The 25,085-nt window shown below is 40.1% G+C and overlaps 1 protein-coding gene across 3 annotated transcripts in view; it reads left to right on the top strand.

Moving 5' to 3' along the window:
- The window catches only part of LOC115368039 (myocyte-specific enhancer factor 2D homolog), a 34,199-nt gene that overhangs the window by 4,831 nt on the left and 4,283 nt on the right, over nucleotides 1–25,085 (top strand). Inside the window, exons 2-11 of one of the 3 annotated variants that reach the window (XM_030063998.1) lie at nucleotides 3,662–4,058; nucleotides 8,288–8,491; nucleotides 10,851–10,988; nucleotides 12,097–12,313; nucleotides 13,566–13,622; nucleotides 14,564–14,745; nucleotides 19,087–19,216; nucleotides 19,979–20,165; nucleotides 22,431–22,499; nucleotides 24,487–24,537. In XM_030063998.1, the coding sequence (XP_029919858.1) occupies nucleotides 4,005–4,058; nucleotides 8,288–8,491; nucleotides 10,851–10,988; nucleotides 12,097–12,313; nucleotides 13,566–13,622; nucleotides 14,564–14,745; nucleotides 19,087–19,216; nucleotides 19,979–20,165; nucleotides 22,431–22,499; nucleotides 24,487–24,537 (1,289 nt within the window). In that variant the 5' untranslated portion in view covers nucleotides 3,662–4,004. The remainder of the gene's footprint in view (nucleotides 1–3,661; nucleotides 4,059–8,287; nucleotides 8,492–10,850; nucleotides 10,989–12,096; nucleotides 12,314–13,565; nucleotides 13,623–14,563; nucleotides 14,746–19,086; nucleotides 19,217–19,978; nucleotides 20,166–22,430; nucleotides 22,500–24,486; nucleotides 24,538–25,085) is intronic. The other 2 variants (XM_030063999.1, XM_030064001.1) reach the window with 2 other exon arrangements.

The raw sequence follows: 25,085 nt of genomic DNA, 5'->3' as shown, positions 1-25,085 counted from the left end.
GTTTTTTTTTTTTTTTTTTAGGGTAGGTAACACACTTTAACGTTGAGCGTGCATACGACGGGAATGATCACAGTAAAAGTCAGACATTTTTTCGGAGATGCTTTTAAGTTTCATTATAGCAGTGGGGACTGGGCTAAATTTTTGTTTGGGGTTCATTTATAGTAAGGGATGATTAATGAAAATCTGTTTTCCTTATTGGTCATTACTGAAATATTGACAAGCTCCTGGACAATGGGTGCTGCTATCAGTATTTAACATTTATTACAATTTACAGTTTACATTTGGCCAACGCTTTTATCCAAAGCAGCGTACATATGAGATTTTTATAGACTACAAGCAAAGATTCATTCTAACATAGCTGGCATTTTCAAATTCATAACTCTCCCTTAATTATGACGATGCTGCAAGCTTCGGGCGATTATGCTTGACGTTGGATGTTTACATTGTGTTTTCTCCAGTCTGCAAAGAGAGGGGCAGTGCTCTGTAGGTGGAGTTGGCGGTTTTTAAATGCCAAAATCAGCCGGGTCATGTGTGTTTCCCCTGCTTGGACATGGTGGTGAGAACACAAAGCACATGGCTGACAGCTACGGGGATGCTGAATTTTTGTTTTAAGAAGTTCCTGAAATGTAGCTTAGTGACTGAAATCTGAAAAGTTAATAATAAAAAGTACATTTGTATAGAATATGGTTCGTTGAAATATTGTTTATGTGGCTCTGGCGTTTAATGTGGAGCCACGATGGTGATTTATAACCCGGCTGACGGCTTGTACTTGATTTCTGACCACTCTCACGCCGGCTTACGTAAAAACTGGGCAGACTGGGAGCTAAACCCAACACAACTTCGTACGCACCCACACCAGCCCTGCCTCTACTCAGGCCAGCAAAGAGACAGAGGTCAGACAGAACCAAACTCTCTAAAGTTTGGGTACCTTTTACCCGAGTCAGCGACGATAGTAAAACCCTTGTGAAGTTGGAGGAGAGGAGGGAGTACTAGCAATTTATCAAAACATCTGTTGAGCAAGCACAATACTGACGTGCAGAAATATGTTTTTTTTTTTTTTTTCAACTGCTTTGTTCGCCTCACGGTCCTGTCCTCATCCACAGCAGGTACGGCGTAACCTAACCTACAGTTTACAGAGTTCATTTAGGCTAAGGTTTTCGTTAACAAATGACAGCTAACCATTTAGATTAGCCTCCATCCAAACAGAGGCTTCGAGACTCCATTCTGAGCTGAAGATGAAAGGAGTTCCCTCATTTTCTTCCCTTCTCCAGATGTGCTGGCATATACTGTCCACCCTTCCCTCGTTTATGTTTTCAACTTTTATTGATCTTTTGTTTTGTTTATCATGTCGTTTGTCACATGCTGTATTCACTGTCACTATTTTGTTTGAGTTACAGATGCCAAGGCTGTTGTATATCAAACGTCTATAAAATATTGTCCTGTGACAATGGCATTGCCAAGGACCATAAACCTTGTTACGGTATTTTGTCATTTGATAAAATTTGTCGGTGTTGACATTTCTTTTGTTTTTGTTTTTCCACGAGGCTTTTTTATCCTCAGATAATTGGGTAGGTGTTTCATCATTAATTTTCCGTGTCCCACACCAAGAAGTTGTCAAGAGACAAAGTATGCCACCTCTGAAGCCATCTGTGTGTCCCTGCTGGCCGAGGACCAGATCTCATCAGAACTTTCTTTCCCCTCGCTCCCTGGCTGTTTTCTGTTTTGAATAAATAAAAACAATTCAACATTAAAGATTGTCCCCTATGAATGATGTAGCTTCCCTTACTGCCAGCTTGGAAGGCAGACTGCATCATTCATGTCACCTTGTTTGGACCTGCAGTTGTACTGCCCCCTTCAGGCCAATCGGTATAATTTTGAGCATCCAGAAAAGCAATGGTGAGATGTATCATTTCCTCAACTTTTGTCAAAACTGGACCGACGGTGTCTTAAGAGGTGATGCATAATGGACGAATTAGTGAACAACAAATGAATGAAAAGGAGGAGACTCATCCATGGTCTCTCACACGATTTCAGTGCAGGGAAAGTTAACAAAAACACATACACACACACACACACAAATCTGTGCTCCATTAGCCCTTATTTATGCAGAAGACCTCATGCTTAAAGTAAATGCTGTAGTCATGAAGCAGTGCACAGTAAACCTCAGTGTCTGGAGCTACACAGTTGTACAGTTTAGTAGATGATAGTATATGTCAGAGCAAAGAGTCCTTGGAAGAGAGAGATTGCCGAGGTCAACACGGCAGGCCGTGAGCCGTAGTTTTGCGATAGAATCAGATGTAATTACTATCAACTTCCCTCAACTGCCATGGTGACGATCATACACTGACATCCTTTTCATCTTGAGCTTATCTGTCGTGATTTTCCTTGAAAAGAAAACAGCATCGATAGTTTCAGTGTTGTCACTGGCGGGCCCAAAGGGGATGATGCATCATGCGTGGGGAAAATCATGTTGACTGTTTGGTTGTACATCTCGATGACTCACAGGTTCAAGTCCTAGTTCCCTGGTTTTTACCGTTTGGAGAGGCCTGCTTATGTTCAGAAATTTTGACTGGACTGTCCTGGAGATATCCGCAGCAGAAATCAGTTCTTTAGGAAGGACAGCAGGTTGGCTTGTTGGACAGTAGGTTCTTATCGAAGGGCTGGAGTTTAGAGCTGTAACGAATAATTGATTAGTTGCCAACTATCGAATTAAGTGCTAACTATTTTGTTAATTGGTCAATACTTTTGATTAATTTTTAAGGAAATCTCCAAATTCTCTGTTTTCGGCTTCTCAAATGTGAATATTTTCTGGTTTCTTTCATCCCCTGTGACAGTAAAATAAATAATAAATCACATTAAGACATTTGAGGACATCACCTTGGGCTGTGGGCAATTTTTTATCAATATTTTTCTCAATTTTCTGTCATTTAATGGACCAAATAACTAGTTAATCAAGAAAACAACTGACAGATCAATCGATAATGAAAGTAATTGTTATTTGCAACTTCACTTGGGTTTGATCTTCTGTGCAGCTGCATCCGCTTAAGTATCCTTGGGCAAAGACACCCGATCAGGACTTTCTCCTGGGGTGCTGTACTGGCTGGCTGACCTGCATCTCAGTCACAGGGCTAAAAGAAACTTAGCTCTTCAGGGATGAAAAAAGTAGATCAAATCAAAAATAAGTTGAGTGGTTTTCCTCCTGATGGGTTAGTGTCGGCCGCATCCTGAGCCTGAACTGAGTTGATGTGCAGCAAAAACTTTAAAGGCTCTTGAGCACGTTCTCCTCAAGGTGCTTTATATGTAATTGTAATACTTTTAACATTCTTGAGAACACTAGTGGCCAGTGAAACTCACTTGGGCTTGATATCTTAATTGTCTGTGTCCTTCTACCCTGGAGTATGCATGGCCATGCTTGAAAAATATTTCCTAATCAGACGACGTCGCTGCCTTCATTAGCCTCAAGTGCCTTTCAATGAACAGCAGTTTCTCCAGTCCATCCCATAATGTGTGGTCCATAATGTGTGGGAGATGGGTATGAAAGCCTATAACCCAATAACTTATGTCATAGGTTTATGTCTTTTAACTTTTTGGCCTTGTGTTGATGTTTGATGGTTTATGTGGACGTTAGAGTAACGCTCCTCTCTCTCTGTTTCTCATGTAGGAGAGGAGTGACGTCCTCCTCACCACAGCAACAGCAGGGAGGCTGGCCAGTTTTGTCCCCGTTGAGCAAACAGTGAACTAAGGACCCTCACTCCACACCCTCACACATCTCTGCAGCGCCCACCCTTCACTCTCGCTGCCTTTTGGCAAGGGAGCCAACCGCGTCGTCACACCACAGCCGGGCAGAGAAATGTGTGTGTGCGTGTCTCCTGGGATGCATGACTGTGTCTGAGTATTTTTGTGCACGAGTAAGAGGTTGTAGGCTGCACTTCCTCTCTCACCCTCTGAAAGGCACTTCGCCACTTGACTGACCACGACATTTGTCTCCACAACTGCAAAGGATCATGGGGAGGAAAAAGATTCAGATCCAGCGGATCACCGATGAGAGGAACAAGCAGGTGAGTTTTATTTTTTGGTCTAGTCCTCTCCATTTTGGCTCTTTGGTGTTGAATAGGGCTGAAACTGCAGTTATTTAATTGTTCTGATGACTATTTATTTATACATCTGTTGATCCACTCAAGAAAAAACATTGCAACATTGCCATTGTGTCATCATAATGAGGTGAACAGTCGTCTTTCCTTTAAGCGTGACGGACATTTAAAATGTGGTAACAAAAGGCGCAGATAACACATTACACAACAGATTCGGAATCAAAGTTAAGGAAAAACATTGTGACCACGCTCTGCCTTCTTTTACTTGAGGTGTTTTCTGTTCAGATGCTCAGTTTGTGTGTCTGCATCAAGCTAGCCTCAGCCAGAAGGAAGAAGGAAAGTTTGACTCCCAACGCTTCTGAAATTGTTTTTATTACCTTCACCATATTGATGCCATCTGACAATTCTGTCTCACTTATATGGAAATTTCCTCGAACCACATTATTCAAGAATAAAGGCTTAAAATCTGTTAGTTTTGGTACTGCAGCTGAGGAGTTTCTAAGTTTCCCTCTGTGTGTATTTTGTAGTTGTGCTGTTTGGCAGGGATATACAGTGTAACCATGAATACATTAGACATATTCTTTCACGTTACATCATTGCAAACTTTTGGCTCAACGTAGAGTGATATATCAACAGTAAAAATCCTGTCTCCCCATGGGCAGGCTGATTTGAAAGTAAAATAACGTGCACTGACAGTTTGCATATCTCTAAATCAACATTACAATTAAGGCAGATGCGCCAGAAATCCCTGTAGTGTTTTCTTTTCTGTGAGAAGTACACAGTTAATGTGGCTTTAGCATTGCCAGAACTCATGGTATTGACTGAAACAGAGTCAAGTGCTCAGCAGCCGTTTCTATGGAAATGGGGTGCTCTGGATGATGATGTTGCTCAGTCAACAATCCTGTTCAAAAAATTTAGTTACCTTAAGCACTGTATCATTTAATACTAGAACATATTGCATTTTATCGCTTCCTTTTCTTTTGAGTACTGCAAAAAATGGAATTGATTTCCCTGAGGGCGTTAAAATGTCAAAATTGATTTTATGTATGAGTTAATGCCATGAATCAATAGCTACAGTATATGAAATTAAAGGCCTTTTAGGTCTTTAAGCAGCCTCTCCATGGTGATGTCTTTCCATTTTCGAGAATGTAATTTAATATGGTGTATATGGTCAGGAAAAAAAACAACTTCAGTATGTGAAATGAAAAAAACTGGGCGGCAGGGTATCAGTACAGTCTTACAGGGCAGTGAAACACATAGTACAGTATAATGCTGCTGTTCCTAACGGTGTTGTCATGTTCATAGCACCTTCAGAAAGGATTCAGACCCCATGACCTTTTACACATGTTATGGTTTATCAGTTTGATTTTAAAATTGATTAAATTGTTTTTTTTTCCCTCGGGAGTGACTTTCTTCTGGCAACTCTTTGTCAGTCTGTTGTTGTTTCAGACTGATCCTTGAGTTCTTCCTGCTATTTGCTCAGTTTGGTTGGATGTCCAGCTTTAGGACTATTTTAGAAAGTTACATATAATTTTCTACATTTCTTCTTACATTTCGATTGTTGATTTGAATCTAAACACTTTGTAAATCCTTGCCCATATTGATGCCATCTCACAGTACAGTGTCTTTCATTTTACAGACATTTCGTCAGACTTCACATAGTTTCTCCTCTGACATTCTCTCTCATTTACGGACACTCATATACAAATATTGTATGTACTATTATTTTCTAAATCATGTCCAATCAATAGAATTGACCACAACTGCATGGTAGTCATGTTGTAGAGCAGGCCCCGTTCCAGAGTGCTGTAATTGTATCGGAAATTAAAGGTAGAAGGATACAGGTTCATTCTCAGCTCGTGGAAAGCTTGCTCATCATTCAGAGCTTGGCTTTCCTTGATTTCATGGCGGAGGGCCTTCTTGTTTTGACGGTCGTTTTAAATATTGCAGACCTCAAGTTTTTTAGCCTGCTTCTCGATTGTCAAGTCCATTCCTTTAATTAACTTCCAAGTTCTTGATTTGCTGGCGGAGAACTTCCCTCTCCTGGTGGAAGGCAGCTTTCTGTTACTTGAAAGCGATGACCTTAATTGACAGCTCGTGGATGGCCAAGTCCTTACCTCTGTTCTTCTCCAGGTATTTGTGGAGGGCTTCTTCCTTTTCCTCCCCGTAGGACTTGAGTTTGTCATATTGCTCATGGATCCACGGTTTCTGTTACTCCACTTCTCAAAGGAGAGCCTCCTTCACCACTTCACAAGCACAGGACTCACTTTTTTACAGCTTGCTGTGAAATAGTCATATCATCATTCTCATTCTAATTTGTATTATTGTTACAGTAGGATTATACATTGTACAAAATTACATTCAAAAAATGATTAATTTTGTACTTCTGTACTTTTGTACTTTTGTAATTCAGGTTGCAGCACTGCAAAATGTGTAGAAACATTAAGGGGTCCGAATACTTTCCGAAGGCCGTGCCCAAGACTTTTGTTGTGTGCCCACCTGACCACTGAGCAGCTGGCTTATTCAGATTCAGCTGCAGCTTTTACTGACACTTGGTTCCATCTTATAAGAGACAAGTGGATAAATTGTAGTGGCAGAATGGTCAGCCTGTTTCTCTCCATCCTCAGTGCCTGTACTTCTGAAGTCTGCTATGATTGGAGCAGATCTGAGGTTGGCAGCAGCAGTGGGGACTAGAGGAAGATGAGACCAGACTGATGGAGACATCAGTTGATATCACTGCTGGCCAGATCCTGATTCAGACATGCCTCATCATGCAATGAAAATATATGTACCCTGTTCTGCCTGGATAATTTTCATAGTTCAGAGGGAATGAACAAATGCAATCAATGTAATGCCATGTAATGTAAATATAAATGGCTTGTACCAAAAGCCAGACACAAGGTTCAAGAGCACCAAGCAGCACCAAGATACCATATGTTATTTGCTGGATGGTTTTATCCAAAGTGTCTGAAAGTATCTTGACTGCATACAGTTTCTGCCTCTTTGCTCCTGGACATCATGAATGAAAAACATCTGCTCACCTTGTCACTGACGGTCGCCGTCACAGCTGGATGCATGTCAACTTGCCATGTTGAAAAAGGTTTTAGATTTTTATGGATGCATGGTAGCTTGTTTTTGGAGGCTGATAATGATCACAGATATCAGATACAGATGCCAGTACTCGTACCAATATGCATATTTGTAAAAATTATAATACAAATGGTGCAAAGCAGGGGTTTTCATATGTGCCTATCTGAAGGTAATTACGTGTCTTGAACAAAATACTGTTTTATTTTGTTGCGTTGTACAACAGTTGTACTTAGTGACACACTCCTAGAAAGTCACAGATCAGATATATACATATCAGTTCCACAATCAGCCAAATATTGCCAGTATGACTAATATTGGACTGATACCATCAGTGCTTCTTAACGTTGATATTGCTTCCCTGTGCACCCAGTGGTGGCTGTGCCGTTCTGGCTGGCATAATGAAATGGTGATAAGTATGCTACTGCCACTGGACATTTCTCAGTGAACAATAATTAAACAATACATTGCGTGAAAAGGCCAAAGAATGAAACACTGTAGTTTAAAATGAACATTTGGCTACTTGAGCTACCCACCACAAACCACTTAAAATGTTTTGGCTACAGCAAATACAGCACAAAGACAGGTACTGTGCCCATTGGCAGCAGGCACTGCTTCAGATATGTCTGCATTTTAAATTTGTCTCAGAAGTAAATATTAATATTTAGTGCCACTCAGTAATACATGAGAAGTGATAAATTATAACTCTGTCTCCCTGTGAGGAGAGATAGCACTGAACGCTGTAGGTCCTTGGCCCAGAGGTGAGATCCAGGTTTGTACATTTACATGTAGAAAGGACATTCGGATCTTTTTTATGCAACACAATAATGATCTTGTTAGCATCCTGTTCAATCTGAGAAGGAACCTGCATGGAGAGAAACAGGGAGACATTGAAGTATTGTGTTTAGTATTGCACTGAAAGTCATAATCTGGTATACTCCTTTTTCATCTTGATGTTTTTCTGTATTTTTCAGAAAGTTAGCATCTGGAATTGCTGATATAAATTGTCAGGATGTACAACTGCTTTGAGTGAGTCTGTAGTCTTTATCAGACCCACATGTTCATGTGTCTTCCTCTCTCTACTTCCTCTCTTGTTCTCCCCGTCCTAGGTGACGTTCACCAAGCGAAAGTTTGGCTTGATGAAGAAGGCGTACGAGCTGAGTGTGTTATGTGACTGCGAGATTGCCCTGATCATCTTCAACCACTCTAACAAGCTGTTCCAGTATGCCAGCACTGACATGGACAAGGTCCTGCTCAAATATACAGAGTACAACGAGCCTCACGAGAGCCGGACCAATGCCGACATCATCGAGGTAAATGAGTCACGGCAGCCGGGTTTCCATCCAAGTGTTTTATGTGACTTTGAAAGTACCAAATTAGAAAGGCTGAATGGAAAGGGCAAATGTGAAACTGTCTTTAATGTTCACTTGAGGAGGGAAAAGTGTTTGTTGTCACTGAATAATTACATGATAAATAGCAACGGAAATAAATAATGACAGCATTTTTTGTCTGGATTTGTTGGATGGACTCTTTCTTGGTGAAATCTGTCATTTCCCAAATGTCCAGACAGGAGCTAGCCAGCCTCAGTTTTTGTCTTAGTCTTTGTTTATCCAAAATTTAAAGTGTAATTATGTTCCCAGTTTCTCCTTTTGGCCCTTTTTTATGGGTGACTCGTACATATAATCTTCCAACACAGTTTCTGAAAGCTTTTAATTTATAATTTTGTTGCCGGAGAGTGAAAATGGGTTCTTTGATACTTGATAAGGAGCCTGAATGATGATGATGGTAAACACACTTCGCGTTTTTGATATTTTTTTGATTAACTAGCAACAAACTGCATCTATCCATTAAATCAGACAAAATCATGTTATATCAGACTGATTTTTCTCGTACAGTACTCATGGAAAATAAGAACCTTTCCAGTTTTCCTTTAGTATCAAACAGCATAAAAGTTGCAGTATGATGTGTTTGAGTTAATTTGCCTGTCTTGACCTCGTGCGTCTGGCAGTGTAACTACTGCACGTGCACACATCGCAGTGTCGATGCTGAAATGATGGATCGTGCAGCCCGAACTCAGTCTGATTGCCTGTCACAATGTTTTGGAAAATATATTTTTTTGTGAAGTCCCATTAGTTTTTAGAGGAACACCCCACTCTAAAACATATTCCTTATTCATAGGATCCTAAGGTCATTTCATTTTATTACAAAATGTAATTAACTGTGCTAAAATAAATATTTTACTGTACAAACGTAATATAAATATAATCAGTTAAATAGTTAAAGGTTGTTCTTTAGTCATGCTAATATAATCACATTATGACAGGTAACTGAATGTACCTTAAAAAAAAAAAAAATCCAAGGATAAAACTGAAATGTACGCCTTGGTGCAACAGGAGAGAAAACTATTTTGTGTCAGTTTCACTTGACTATAAAGTCTGACGGCAGCTTACAATTCTTGATGACAAATTTACAGCAGTATTACTGATGGATTACATCAAAATAAAATGCCGTGAGCCCACTTGTTTCTTGGTCGCCTGGTTAGTTAGATTGGACATTACTCACGAGGAAAACAAGCAGACTTGTCTATGTATATTGTTTGCTGTGACTCCCATTTGGAAAGAAATAATTGTCATGGTTAAAAAGTAAGACGGGATTTATTTGTAATGGAGGCGAGTCATTATTTGATAAAGGGTTTAACTTGGATGACTTATTTATAGAGGAAATGAATAAGAGGAAAGGGGAAAAAATAGGAATTGAGGTGATGATAAGTGCAATTTAGGCTAAGAGCAGACAAAATAACTAAAGCTTTCCCTAATATAATAAACACTACACCACTAGCTTTGTGTCTTGGTTTATGTAGTTGGGTCATTCTTTGGCAGTCCCAGTCTGCTAAAGTCTCATCAGTGTTAAAGTCTTAATGACAGTTTCTGGTTTCAATTAATCTTGTTCCATTAGACAAAGTGGAGGAGTTCAATCAAACATCACACCCCATGAAAAAAAAAAAGTCCAGTATAATCAGCCTGAACTTAACACTCTCATGTGTGACTTCATCAGCTGGTTGGGCAACTCAAATATTTAACTATCATTTGACATTTGGGAACACAGATATAAACTATCTGAACTGTTCAAACACACAATTAATGTCACAGCTGTTAATTCACATGCATGCACGGCTCTCTTCACTTAATATTCTGCTGCTGGATGTGTGTGTGTGTGTGTGTGTGTGTGTGTGTGTATGTGTGTGTTTTTGTTACATAGGTGCAAAAATCCCAGAAAAAAAGAGAAAAATTGCAGTGGCCAGTAGCCTATTTGCACATGATTTATATTGCATGTTAAGGAAAATCTTTCAAATTGTTCAGACTGAGCGTTGGCATCTCATTTTCCACTCTCAAAACCTATTGGAACATTTTTAATTTGGAAAAACACACTATATGTGGGAAAGTTAGTTTTTAAGTTGTACTGTAAACCGCCTTCTTCAGACACAAAAAAAATCCCTTTAAGGATTTGTTGCCTGTCATGCAGCTGTTGTACATATTTTGAATTGTGTGTATGAATTATAAATTGTCTTGCCTTTCTTTTCACTGTATTTAGACCGCAAGACACAAAGTCTCCGCGGCAAGATTAACAACCAGACTTTAGTTTACTCTTTATTCATTTCTGTTGCCTTCACAGACGTTGAGAAAGAAAGGTTTCAACGGTTGTGACAGTCCAGAGCCCGATGGGGAAGACTCGATCGACCAGAGCCCCCTAAACGACGACAAGTTCCGCAAGACCACCGAGGACCTGGACATTCTCTTCAAACGCTACGGAGTAAGTCACCTAATCCTCAGTACATCTGATAATCCTTAATCCACCAAATAACCCTCATTACACTAAATAATCCTCACTCCGCCAAATAACCATCACTACACCTCATAACCCTCACTTTACCAGATAATCTTTACTCCACAAGATAACCCTCACTCTACCAGATAATCCTCACTGTACCAAATAATCCTTACTCCACCAAATAGTCCTTACTTTACCAAATAACGGAGTAGTACAAAGCATGTGCGCATTTAATCTGTTACATGAACTAAAAAATGTGTTTGATAATATGTACTGCTGCTGTAGATTAGTTAGTTTGGTTTTTGCACAGAGAAGCTGGACAGGAGATTTCATTTCGATTTTGAGCGCTGCCCCGGTGCTCACGTGACACAAAAGGACACGCAGATGTTGATAATTCTTGCACTGATGTTGATTTCTGCTTTTAGCAAGCAGCCACAGGCAACATCCTCAGAAAACACAAGCTAAATTGCATCAGCTTTTTCACATCGTCTCTTGGTCTGCTAATCCAGCTTCATCCATCAGTTTAAACCCCCTAAACGCTGCTTTAAAAAAAAAGAGAAAAAAGAAAGAAAGGAAAATGTGGTTATTCCTTTTGGCAGATATTCCAGTTTCACATTTTAATAGGCTACCACTGCCAAGTGAATTCAAAATTTGATTGACCGTTACTTAAAATACTGCTTTTTCATTTTGTTAATTATGGGCTGGAATTTTCACTGGGTGCACTGACGTGGCAGATTTGGACGGGACTGAAATGACAGATTTTCCTTTTTTTTTTGTAAATCTCAGAAACACATTTTTATGGATTTTTAAGTAAATACGATAAAGTTTTTTTTTTTTTTGTAGTATTAACTTTGTTTCTTAAGGCCCAGCAATTTATTCTTCTTTGCAGGCTGTTTTTAAATAAAGCTAAATGCAAATGAAATCAAGTCAATTAAAGACAACCAGACTCATTAGTATTAAACTTTTAAGTTCACTGTGATTCACCATTTAAACGAAAACAATCATTGTTTTTGACCCTGAATTTGAGGTTGTCAAGCGGAGATTTGTGCGATGAAGACTGAAGTGAAATTTGCTCTTCCTCATTCTCCAGCAGTCCACAGCCCCGCCCCCGACGTTCTCCATGCCAGTCACAGTCCAGGCGTCCAATCAGAACACACTGCAATTCAGTAACCCCGGCAACGCCCTGGTAACCACCTCCTATGTGACATCGTCATCGCTCTCTGATCCCCACCTCCTGTCGCCACAGCAACCGGCTCTTCAGAGAAACACAGTGTCTCCTGGGTTGCCACAGCGACCAGCCAGTGCAGGTGAGCAAGTGTGGTAAAACTGAAGTCATGTAATCAGACGGCGAACCGTCACTGAGTCTCCTCTCTCCTCTTTGGTTTTTCTTCTCCGTTTATTCAGTTTGACAAACCAGCGAGTAAAGTTGTGTCTGGCTACAATCTTTTTGGCCTTAAACATAATTTTGACCTACGATGCGGCGACTTTTCACTTTCTGTCAGAAAAGCAAACAAACAGTAAAACATTATAAGTGAAGCTCATAAAATAAAGTATTTAAAATTTGCTCATTTGTCTGCCAAGAGTTGACAGTGGGGAAACTCATAATAACAATAATCATAATTCAGCCGGGGTTGGTGATTTATGCTCAATCTAATTGTCCATGAATGACATGAAATTATAAATTCAAATTTCTCTGTGGCCAGTGTCTGAATGTGGTTTAAACGGGTGATTTAGATACTGCATGAATATTATGATTATCCTTTATTTCTGGCTAAATGTCTTTCGTTGGCTCAGATCTGGCAGTCATATTCTGACATGAATTTTGCTTTCATGCCAGCAGTCCATTTGTCAGAACAGGGTTTTTCTTTTCTTTTAAATGACACGCATCCTTGGAAACTCACATTCAACACACACAGCAGAGTGGACTGTGCAGGCCGGCGCTAAAATACCGTCTGTGTACAAAATATAAGGGAAGGAGCTGAAATCTGTCCTCCTGCTCTACACCTTAGGGGATGAATTTATCTGTATTCATCGTTCAGATAATCATAGGCCCAGATTTATAACTCCAGATTATAATTTGTGCATGTAAATGTGTCAGTGCACCTCCAGCTACTCTGTTCCCAAAGGAGTAACTTGCATTCCTTCACTTTGGATTAATCTTCCTGACATTTCCTGTACTGTTCCTCCCAATTGGACATATTTTATGTTCTAATCTAATTATCTAACTTCAGGCAATCCTTTGGTTCTTCTGTTTTAAATACACAAGTGCAATGGCTTTCCATTGACAGACAGATTGAAAAAATCTGCAAGTCTTTGTTGTTGGTTTTTTCTAACCAGAACTGTATTATTTGGCATTGCAATGTTTAACACTCCAGCTGCTTCCTCATTTTTCAGATTTAAATACAAGATAAATACAATGCAGATATGTTATGCTTTTATAAAATGTGTTAACATATGTCTTTTTGTGTCTCCCTAAAGTGCTGATTTTTCTCAGCTGCGCTGTCGCCTAATTCTTTTTTTGTTGTTGTTGTTTTTTTCCCCATTTCATCTTTTCAATAGGCGCTCTTCTCGGAGGCGACCTGAATAATTCAAATGGAGGATGCCCAAGTCCAGTCCGTGAGTATTATTGTATTTGCTCAAAACTTGGACATGCTTTTGAATTATTTTAAAAGTATTGCTTCTTTCCTGCTTTTATCTGGTCTGTGTTGGAGTCGATCACAAATCCTTTTCAAGGTAAATTCCTGTTTCCTGAGTCTGCGCCTTTGAGGGATCAGGGATTTAGCGCCAATAACATTAGGCATGAACTTCCCAACACTTCCCTTGGGACATTTAGTTAAATTTACAGGTTGTATTATTATTATTATCATTGCATCAGTTTTGTTAATATGTCAAAAAGCATGACATTTTTCTCAAAGGGAATTTTACTTTTGTGTTTTGACTTAAAAAAAAACAAAAAAAAAAAAACACTACCCCAATAATTACTCAAGTTCTGCTCATTTTCCAATCATTTTTCAAAAAATTTGACCAAAAATCCCAGTTGATAACTTTATTTTTAAGATATTTCTGTAGGCTGCCAACTTCAATTTATTATTTTGAATTGTTTCTATATCAACTGTTGATATTTTTAGCTAATTGTGTAAACATGAAATGATAGGTATAGTCTGTACACACAGTTTGTAGTGGTAGGTTTTAATCGCTGTGGCCTCAGAATCACATTCCTTCCCAAATTTGTCGTAGACATCTTGCAAATGACGATAGAGATCAGGTTGTATAAAAGGTAGCAGGTTTGTCTTGACACTTTGCACAATGTCACTTACAAAAAGACTTTAACATCATCTGTTCAGACTCTTGATGTTGACAAGTCTTTTTACATTAGGGACACTCAGAATATAAAAATATAAAAAAGAGAACTTGTAAAGATAATTTTGACTCGACTTTGACTGTACTCAGATCGAGCTTTTGCTGAAAGCGCCGTCTGCGTGCGTATCCTGCTGATTTAATTCACCTGGTTAAATTTGCTCTTGATTTCTGTCCATTCTCACCTTTTTTCCCTGCAGCAAATGGTTACACTAGTGCCAGGGCCTCCCCAGGCCTCCTCACGGTTTCCAATGGCAACAGTCTGGGGAAAGTAGTTCCGGCCAAGTCTCCACCCCCACCTCCCAGCCCCCAGATGGTCAACAGCCGCAAGCCAGACCTCCGAGTCATCACCTCACAGGGCGGAAAGAGCCTCATGCAGATGGTGAGCTTAACCGGGCCCGACTTGTCCTAACTGGGACCCACTGGCCCGACTGGACCCTCTTAACATCCTGAACCTCTAACAATTAAAGAAAGTAATTCCATACGGCGGACTTGGTCTGTCTCTGAGGAAGCTGCTCTCACCTCTGTTGGCCAGTTTACTTACTTGGAATAACAAAACAAAAATGTCAGTGTGGCTTACAACACACTGCAATCTGAAACTTTGAAGCGTTATTCTGAAAAGACATAGAAATGATTTTCATTCTTTCGCCACAAAAGTATCCCATCACTGTCCAACGAATGAAAAGGAACCACACAGGAACAAAGCAAATTCGTGTCAGTGTTATCAAATGCAAAATTGAAATGTGAAGTGAAGGTAGCCAGACAAGGCTCTTATTCAAGGTTTCTGCCATCATTTGGCTTCTTTTAACTAATGAATCTGGGGAAAATTCAGTGATCTGTGCTCGACACTCAAGGTTCAGTCCTACATTTCAGCGTTTACTCTGGCAAATGTAGAAAAGACTTTGGAGAAATTTGCCAATGCTCACTTCCATACTGATGAGGCAGGTATTGATTTGCATTATAACAAACAATGGCTGGAGACCATTAAAAGCTGAACAGACAGATCCGCACACGGAAAAGCTCCCGTTGAAAAGATTTTTATTTTTTGCTGTGGGTCTCCTCCTGAGACTTCTGATGAATAGAAGAGACGCCATGCTAAATACCCAGAATCCTCCCAACACCTCCCTACAAACACATGTGGACCTAACACACGTTGCATGTTGCCATTAGTCAGATTATAGGAAACAATAAATTTCATACATTTATGTAGCTTTTTGATATATGTATGCAGCCCATTTGTATATATGAGCTATTCTGTGTGCAGATCCATCTGTTTAAAGCTATTTTTTTGATCCAGCACCACATCCAATTGGGCATTTGGGATGTGCATGTTTTTTTTTTTTTTTTGTTTGTTTGTTTTTTTTTTTATCATTTCTTATTGGAGAGAATTATATGCAGTTTTCAGTTGCAAAAAAGTAGAGCCATTACCTATGAAATGCCTCAGATTTTTTTCAACGTTTGATGTATTTTATAGTTCAGTTTCCTCAAAAACATAAGGTTGCCAGTCAACAGCGTAGCGGCCTAATGAAGGAGTTTTTAGTTTAGTTTTTTAGATTTCTGTTTCCATACGTTTTTCATGCCTATATTTCTTGAACGGTAATAATCTGGGTTCAGAGTTGTAACCCTCTCTGTTGCCACCCTTTGCAGACAGAGGATGAGCTGGAATTGGTAAACGAGGTGAATTTCCCCATGTCAATCACTCGCATGAGTCGATGGCTATCAGTTGCCCGCACATTAGCATGGTTACAACGCCCTCATGCGTGCGCCTGAGAAAATAGTTGTTTATTGTTTTGGTCTTGTTCCGCTGGCATTTCTTGGGATGGTCCTCAGTTTGTGGTTACCTCCTGACTGCATGTGGTTCAAGTTGTCTTGTTCAGCATTCTCGTACACAGTCCTGGGATCATACTTGTATGATCTCGCTGGTGAAAATCTACTTCTCCATTTGCAACACAGACATCCACGGTAACCAGTGCACAATGTGTTGGCAACACTTACAGAATGCATTGTGCTTGAATAATCCTGTTATATTTGACCCGGGCCCATTTACTTCATCATATGACACCACTTGAAAGCATGGATGTCTTTTCATGTAGCAGCGTGCTGCAAGCACTCAGGAGCATGTTCCTTGTTCACTTGAAACCCACACAGACTTTTCATTTTCACCCACCACCAGGAATGCAAAGAAGGGATGCAAAAAAAAACAAACAAAAAAACAGGCATTACATTAAAGGCATTTCACTCAAATGTGTTTTCCTCAGCCACTTTACTAAGTATACTATATTAGCTCAAAATATTTCGCAAAAACAAAAAACGTGCGTTGTTTAATATTTCAGAAAAAAAAAATTCACCCCGTTGACAATATGATGTATAATAAAAATGATATATAATAATATATAGTGCCAAAAATATTTTTTTTGATTGTTTATGACACAAATAGCAACCACTTGCTGAAAAAGAAAACTCAGTATCATGTAAAATCTCATTTTAATTTACATAAAATTGACTCCAGGAGAGGGATGGCCACTGCTGTCTGCTGCTGATTCTGCTCGTCATTTGCCCTCACAACTCCACTGAAAGTTGACAGGCGGCTGTCTCATTTTCCAGAAGATAGCGAGTCATTTTCATCACTCGCACTTCTCTGCCCCTCATTGCTTCTCCTCATAGGCAACAAATTAAATCTGGCCTCTCTCCTCAGCCAGTCCTTTCTTCGTGCAAAAACAGCGTCATCGTGTAACTTGGGGAAAATGTCTCAAGACAGATGAGAAATTCTGGACCATAATTGTTTTGTCTTTGGCTTTTTGTGTTTGTAGCCTGTGTGTGAGTGTTGTTTAGCATCGATTCTCAGTTGGTTCAGCCTGTGACGTGATTCAGCTGAACAAGACTCTGCGGTGTTACGGATGCTGTTGTTTCCCCAGAGGTTTTTTCACAGCTTTGGTACAGCGCTGCCACCATGAGGTTTTGGACCATAATCCGCTATGAAGGAGAAACACTGAAGTCTTTATAGGACAAGGAACTTTCCTTGAGAACGGACGTGACCTGAAAATATTTAGCTGGCAGCCGTGACAAGGAGCATCCAAATTGTCTTTTTCATGAGGGAAAGGAGACAGTTCGGTTCTTCATTGCTTCCTTGCAGCAGGGAAACTCAGGACCAACCTTGGAGGAAAGGACGATCAGTTATGGACCAAAGTCCTTTGCAGCTTTTTGAAAGTGAGATTGTGCCCTCAAAACAAGCAAACAGGCGTTAAGAACTGTTCACGTTATTGGTGTTTAATTAATTAATATGTAGGCTGTACACAGTCCATGTAGCTGCCTTGAGTTTGTTGAAAAGTACTGAGATTTAACAAGGGGAAGCCACTGTAGATCATTATCTTTTTTATTTTATACAAATGTTTGCTTATGGCTTATAAGATAGACCTACAATAATCACATTTTTGCAATTCCTGCCCTTTTCTTTTCTATCATATCGTGGCGCTATTTGTTTTAGATTGCGGGCGATGGAGCATGCGTGCTGCTTCTGGGCTGCATATGGATTTTGGATGTGCATTGGCTTTATATTGCTTCAAAATGATATGTGAGGTGTTATTGAAAGTGTGCTTTATGTAGCCACGTTATTGGTGAAGTTGGATTTTTTCCTGTTGGAACAGTCACATCATTATCAATAGTCATTGACTTCATTCAAGTAAAGGACATCCAAATTTTTCCAAAACATGTCCAAAGGTAACTTTCCATTCTCCTTGTATGTTTTCCTTGACCTGTGTGTTTTCAAGCGAGGTCAAAGAAATGTGAACAAGAAAGGAAGAAGGCTGCATGTTTAAGGGAACACGGATGCAAGCTGAATATTTTATCATTGTAATGATTAACTCAATGTACAAGTCCTGAGCAAGCAATACATTTGCACCTCAGTGGCCTCATTTATGAGTCCATGAAACAGAAATGTGTGCTTCACCATTGTGGAGAGCTTTTAGGTGGCACGGGGCCTCTGCTGACGTCCGCTGGGGAAGACTGATGGGAGCAGTGCATGAAATAAAGCCAAAGTTGAAACTAGATCTGGGTCACAATAGTTGCAAATATCAGCTCATGCCTGTTTTATAATGCTTGCACTACAGCTTGAGTGTATTTTAGTGCACCAAGCCAGTCTAGATTATGTCTGCAAAGATGTCAGTCACAGAAAAACAGTCTGCAGTGTCTCAGTTCTTTGACACTGATGGTACTGCGTAGCCGTTTAAAATATTTGCAGCGTTTTGGAGCCAGGTGTTATGGTCCAGAATTCCTCACATGCATCATAGGAGACCCTTAAATGTCATGTATGACTGTTAAACAAAATTGAATTTTAATAATCTGATAGCTGATTTATAGCAAAATATCACAAAGATCTAAATTTGAATAGGATGCGACTTGAAAAGAAAAAAAACCTCAAATCACTAATTATGTAATACTTTAACTTGGTGTAAATTGCCTTTAATGTAATATGCCTCTTGAAGGCTCACTCACAACAGGGACACACTGTTTTAATGCATGTCAACAATCCTGATCATAAATCCACTCAATTCCTGAGGTTTACTCGACCCAGTTTGTCAGCCACATGCACATTGTCATTTCCAGCATGTCAAAAGTTACATTCATTGAAATAACTGGATTTTTAAAGTTTTAAATCCACACCACATTTGAAATCTGTGGCCACTTGTGTTTGCTGTGACTCACCTCTTGTTGTCCTCTCTGGCAGAACGCCCAGCGATTGGCAGCAGGAGCCCAGGTGGCACAAACCCTCACCACGCCTGTGGTATCAGTAGCCACACCCAGCCTCCTGGCACAGGGGCTGCCCTTCTCTGCCATGCCCACCGCTTACAACACAGGTGATTTAAAAACACACAGGCAGGAACATGTAGGACTGAGGCGCTTTAGAAGGGCAGCAAAGTAAGTTTTTAGTTTATGGGGAAATAGAGAAAATCAAACAGGCTATGTGACTGCCTAAGGGGGGCAGCACAAAGACCTGGGGAGACCACCACTCCCACCAAAATTTTATTTAATACTGCCACTGCACTCCTACCTGTGCTGTTTATCAGATAAATATCGCACTGTCATCTGAGCCTAAATGACATTTAGGATAGAGTCACCGTGTTAAAGAACTGTTTGACGAAATCATTTAAATATTGAATACAGGCCCTAGCTCTTCCTTGCTATTTTTTTTTTAATTTTGCAAGGTTTCATACTTGCAGGTGAATCCCCTTTAAATTGATTTTCTGACAGCCTCTCTTGTAATTACTGTTCATTACCCAAACATTTGATGGTACATATTGGCTTGTTTTTTTTTTTTTGAAAAAGAGAAAAGTTGCTAAAAGTTGTGTTGCCAAAACTGTTTCTTTACAAAGAAATACTGTGGTTCCGACAGCTTTACCACTTCAAAACTCGTTTTATCTTAATTTTGGGGGGAAATGACTGCAATGTTTCCCTCTAATGTGAAAGCTATTGTCTGCATTATTTTACCAACATGGTGGGTGTGATGATAGGACAGATTAGATCAAGGTTGAAAGTTGTGTTGAAAGATGTCTGAGTCATTTAAACACGGAAATGATGAGCTTTGAGTTGTGACTTCCTTTACCTCTGGCCTCTCTCAGAGTATCAGCTGACGAGCGCTGACATCACTGCTTTACATGCCCTGGCGTCACCCGGTGGCTTGTTGCCAACCAACGTGTCCACATGGCAACAGCAGCAGGCCGTTTCCCAGCAACCACAGCAGCAACAGCAGCAGCAACAACAGCAGCAACAGCAACAACTTAATCTTGCGTCACTCAGCAACTTGGTGTAAGTCTTTTCTTCACTTTCTTATCGCTGCTGAATGTTTCTCCAGTGTGTGGGCGGGGGTTTTCAAACAGCTGCCATCACTCATAGCCCGGGAATGAGACAACTTAAACAATCCAGCAGCCTCAGTGCAGTAGCTATCAGTCCACTGGATATTTTTTATTTATGTTAAAATACTATGCTGTTGACCCTCCATGTCAGCTTGCATGGTATCTCATACCATGACTCTATATGCAAGCAATTCACATTCCTTAAGTAGTGAATTGGTCTCTCACCAGCATCTCACCATCTCAGTTTCCTCATGACTTCACCTTAAACAGTATTCAGTTATTTTTCACCCGGAGCAGATTCACTTCGATAGCGTGAACCTTTGTGCAGTGCTTGGAGGGAGCAGATACAGATGAAATAATGTTTATAATTCTGAGAGAAAACTGTCTTGGACTCATAATTCTACTATAATATAAAAATAAATCTGATCATACAAATATAAAAGCTGCATAATAGACAAACAATATACACCTACCAAACACTATATACATACACTGTTTACAGATCCTGTATAGTGAATGTTGATGTGAAATAGGGCTGGGCAATATATATCAATATTATATCGATAATATCGATAATTAGATATCGTCTTTTCCTGGTTCTAAAAAAGGATGAATTAAAGTGAAGAGATGCAGTTTTCTGAACTCAGTTGTAGATGTTCTATACTTTTTTTCTCTACCCGCTTGGTCTTCATATCTACGTTACTGATGATTGTTTTTCAAAAATATCATTGTGCAAGTTTTGCAAAAGCACCAGTAGTCATCCCCACGATATTGTCACAATATTGATATTAAGGTATCCGGTCAAAAATATTGTGATATTTGATTTGTTTTCATATCGCCCAGCCCTAACGTTAAATGACAATGATTATTAGCTCTAATTTGAGGGTATTTTTAATGTACTGGTCCCGTCTGCTTTCATGGTGCTGAAAGCATTTGGTTCTTATTTTATTGGAAAATAATGACTCCATGTTCTCATGGAGTCACTTTTAATTGTTTTTAAAAGTCTGCAACTCAGAAAAATCACTGTGCTTCACTGCCTCGTTTCACCATCACAGATAAGATAAGATGATATGGTGCCTATAGGGGAATTTGACTGCGAAATTTTCTTTATTGAAATTAAGTCCTCTCAGGAAGGTCGGAGTTCAAGGACCAAAGCAGAGCAGCACTCCTTGGCGGGGATGCGATGTCTTAATGAGACACACTTAAACAGACAAGAGGGCTTGAAGCGCGGCCCTCTAATTGTTGATGTGTGTGTGAAGTCTCAGCTTTGATTCTGCTGGGTTGTGTTTGCTCTGCCTTAGTGCAGCAGGTGATTGGGCTAAATGGCTGCAGTTAATTAAAGGTTTAAGTTATCAGCAGAGCTTTATACCACTTAATTAAGTACTAATTAAGTTAATTTATGCTTTAACCACCATGGAATGTGGGACCATGTACAAAGCTGCTACTGCTCATCCAGTGCGGCTCAAGATACCTTCAAATTACAGCCTGCGTGTCATTTCACATCCAATGTAACAAGAGTATGGAGCCGTGTTATTAAGCACTGTGTCCCTCACAGTTCTCACACTGGTGAGACACACCCACACATATTTCTACACACACACACACACACACACACACACACACACACACAGTAGATGCTGTATCTTGACCTTGTCTCCTGTTTCTTTCACAGTTAGCAGCCTTATCTAAATGGCTACTTTGCAATTCATTGCAAACAGTACAGTTCCCACTGCTGGCACACACACACACGCTCAAAAATGCCCATCTTAACATTTCGTTTATTGAGTCATGAAATCTTATATGTTTAAAAGAAGTGAAATATATTGTGAGAGAATTCCACCTGGCTTCTGATTCCAGTGCATTCTCATGTGTTGCTGGAAACAAGATTGTAACAAGGCAGAGAAAAAGCAGATTACTCCTCAAATATTAAGACAATTGTGCTTGATAAAATAAAACGCAAGTTCAAGTTTAGTTACAGTGGAAACTCCATATCCCATGGGGAGATATTTCCCTCTTGTTCCCCCAAAGAAAAATGAAAATGAGATTTTAAGACTCGACACCAGATGAAACGACTTGTTAAGATGGGACCCGTTTTTGCCGTGCAGCTGCAATGTGACAAAAGGGAGAGGAGGGTGACCGTACTGCGGCACGAGTCGGGCTGGGGGATGTTAGCATGGACACCAGATCCTTGAAGTGTGTTCTCTCCTCTTGTCCACAGCATGTGGGGCGTGGACAAACAGAACAGCGAGCTGTCTAGCCAGGTGTCCAGTCTGGCTGCCAATCTGAGGTGAACAGCCACTAGTGTGTGCGTGTGTGAAATGTCATGACCTTGTCTGATCTGTGGTCCGCCTTGCATTTGAAAGGGGTCCCTTATTGCGTCTAACTTTGACGCTGGTGTTTCACATTAAAAACTTGCATCTGTCCTACACACACTGTCTGCATTTGTGTTGCTGTAAAGGTAGCCGGGAAACACTTTTTTTTTAATCAACTGTTACGAAGGACATTTACTAGAAAGACCTGGCCTCGAGGAGTTAAATATTATCCATCTCTAAGCAAGATGTAAGCAAAATGGAACGCATGCGCCATGACATTTATTAAATATCACTTGACTCTTCTGCAAATGTGAAGGTCATTATTAATTTTGTTGACAAAGATCAGCAGAATGTAAGGTTTCAGTAAGCCACCGTTGAAAAAGATTCACCCTTGTAAGGATGATGGAAATTGGACAAATGAGATGCCATGAAATTTATTTGACTGGAATAAAATGAGACCAGTAAAAAAAAAGAAATCTATTAACAGACCAGGAGCGCTGAATTTGCTGAGGCTGTTTTACATGAAATTGCACTGACTGTGTTTTTTGCCGCAAGTCTGACTGAGACGTTTATGTGTAGAAATCGAGAGCCTCTTTTTTTTTTGCTGCCCTCTTCACAGCCACATTGGCCGGGTTTACATGCGTGGAGTAAGCTGGCTCAGGGCCTGACTCCAGTGAAGGTGTTATTCAGGTTAAGCTGTTCACATGAACCCTTGATGCTTTGCGAGTCCTACCCCCTTCCTCTTTGACTGAGCGAGTGCAGGTTCCCTCTAAGACACAGGAAATAAATGACGATCCATTAGAAGTACCAGCATTTTTGTTGACATCATAATGTGGCCATAATGTGTTTACACGGTGCAATAACCCAGCAGTAATATTGTATTAAGCAAAGCATTTTAACCACATTATTCATAGTCAAGAGGATGAAAGTATTGATTCAAAAACCGGTCACTTGAGTAAACAACATTGTTTGTGTAAATACAGCCAAAGCAAGTTTCTGAATTGGGCTTTTTACAGATGTACAACTTATTGATGTGCTTTCTTGTTTGGCACAACAGTTTTCATGTTGCCTTGTTGTTGCAACAAGGTCAGCATGAACTTGCCGTTCCCACTGTTGTGCCTGTTTCCTCTGCAGCTTTAAGTCGTTTTACTGTCTGTATGGAAACTGTACATCCGTTATTATGGATGCACAGTTAGTCTATTCAAGTGCACTGCAGACAACTACAGCTTTACAGTTGTTAATGGGTTTACTCAAGAGCACAAATGACAGATAAAGACCTTTTCAATGTAGATTTTTCCCACGGTGCACGCCGTATTGCCGCTGTGCGTGGCAAATTGGACCCTTACTCACTCAGGGACGTTTAGCAGGGACGTTTGGCGAGGGATTTTAGTAGGACACGTGCAGTACGCACCGCGGGTCTGCACGGTTTTGTGCTTGTTTTTTTGTTTTTTTTTCCCACAGTTAAAACACCCCAAATATAACAGCGTAACATTGCAGCCAAGGTTGCCTGTAAACAGAGTTTTATGGCTTGCCTTTCCAAGCTGTGTGCAGTCGACAGATAATGGTGAGCCTCTGGTGTTAATAAATTACATCCACTGCCAATTTCCATAATTCCCTCCTTGTATTTTGACTCCAGCCTTGGATCACTCACAAATACATATACAATAAGGCAGAAGTTCAAAGAACATTGCTTCCCTGATTGACCCATTTATTCAGCAGCAAATCTTCTGTGCGCTGTGTTAGTGTTAGTGCATCAGAAAACACGATTTTTGTGTCTATCTGATTTGCCTTTGAACAATAGTTTAGATCAGGGCCTGTATGTTTCAGATGCTTATGATAACAACATTATTGCTGTTGATAGACTCTTTGCTTGCAATAATGTTTGACAGATCTCCCACACATGCCTTCTAATTCACCTCTTCTCTTTGGTTTGGGCTCCAACATTTTCTTTTCTCCCCACAGTGTTGGCTCTCCGTCCAACCTGCTCTTGGGTAGAGATGAATGGTTGGGCCGGTACTGTATCACACTTCCTTTTTCCTGTGTGTCTGTGCGCTTTTGGCTGCGTCCCCTGAGCATGTATGGTTCTGTCTGCAGTCAAACAGGAAAGAGACATAGTTCCGGTTTCTACCATGTTCTCTAACCCGAGATTTCTTTGGTTTGGTTTTGTTTTGTTTTGTTATCAGTAGTTTCTTCACATCATAGCTGACTCATTGCGAACCACCCTGTCACACAAACCATTTCATGCTTCCTGGGCTGTTTTGTGGATTTTTTTTGGGAGCAGTGGGATGTTACCTATGCTTTGAAAATGCTCGGTATGAATTGGATTCTTGAATAATCAGGTGTGGCTTTTCCTTGTTGGTGCAATGCCTTGTAATGTGGGTTATTTTTTTTGTCTGACACCTTAGTGACCTGCCAGTTTCTTGTCTTTGTAAAGTGACTAATCAGTTGTTTGACCTGTTTTTTTCCTTGCCTTTCCTCTGTTTTTTCCCCTCTTATGTTCTCTCTCTCTCTTCATCTTCCATTTTCGTCCCGTCTCTTTCTCCTTTTCTCCATCTGTCTGT

This window comes from Myripristis murdjan, chromosome 11, assembly GCF_902150065.1.
Source record: "Myripristis murdjan chromosome 11, fMyrMur1.1, whole genome shotgun sequence".
NCBI classification, from domain to species: domain Eukaryota; kingdom Metazoa; phylum Chordata; class Actinopteri; order Holocentriformes; family Holocentridae; genus Myripristis; species Myripristis murdjan.
This window is presented reverse-complemented; position numbering and strand designations above follow the sequence as displayed.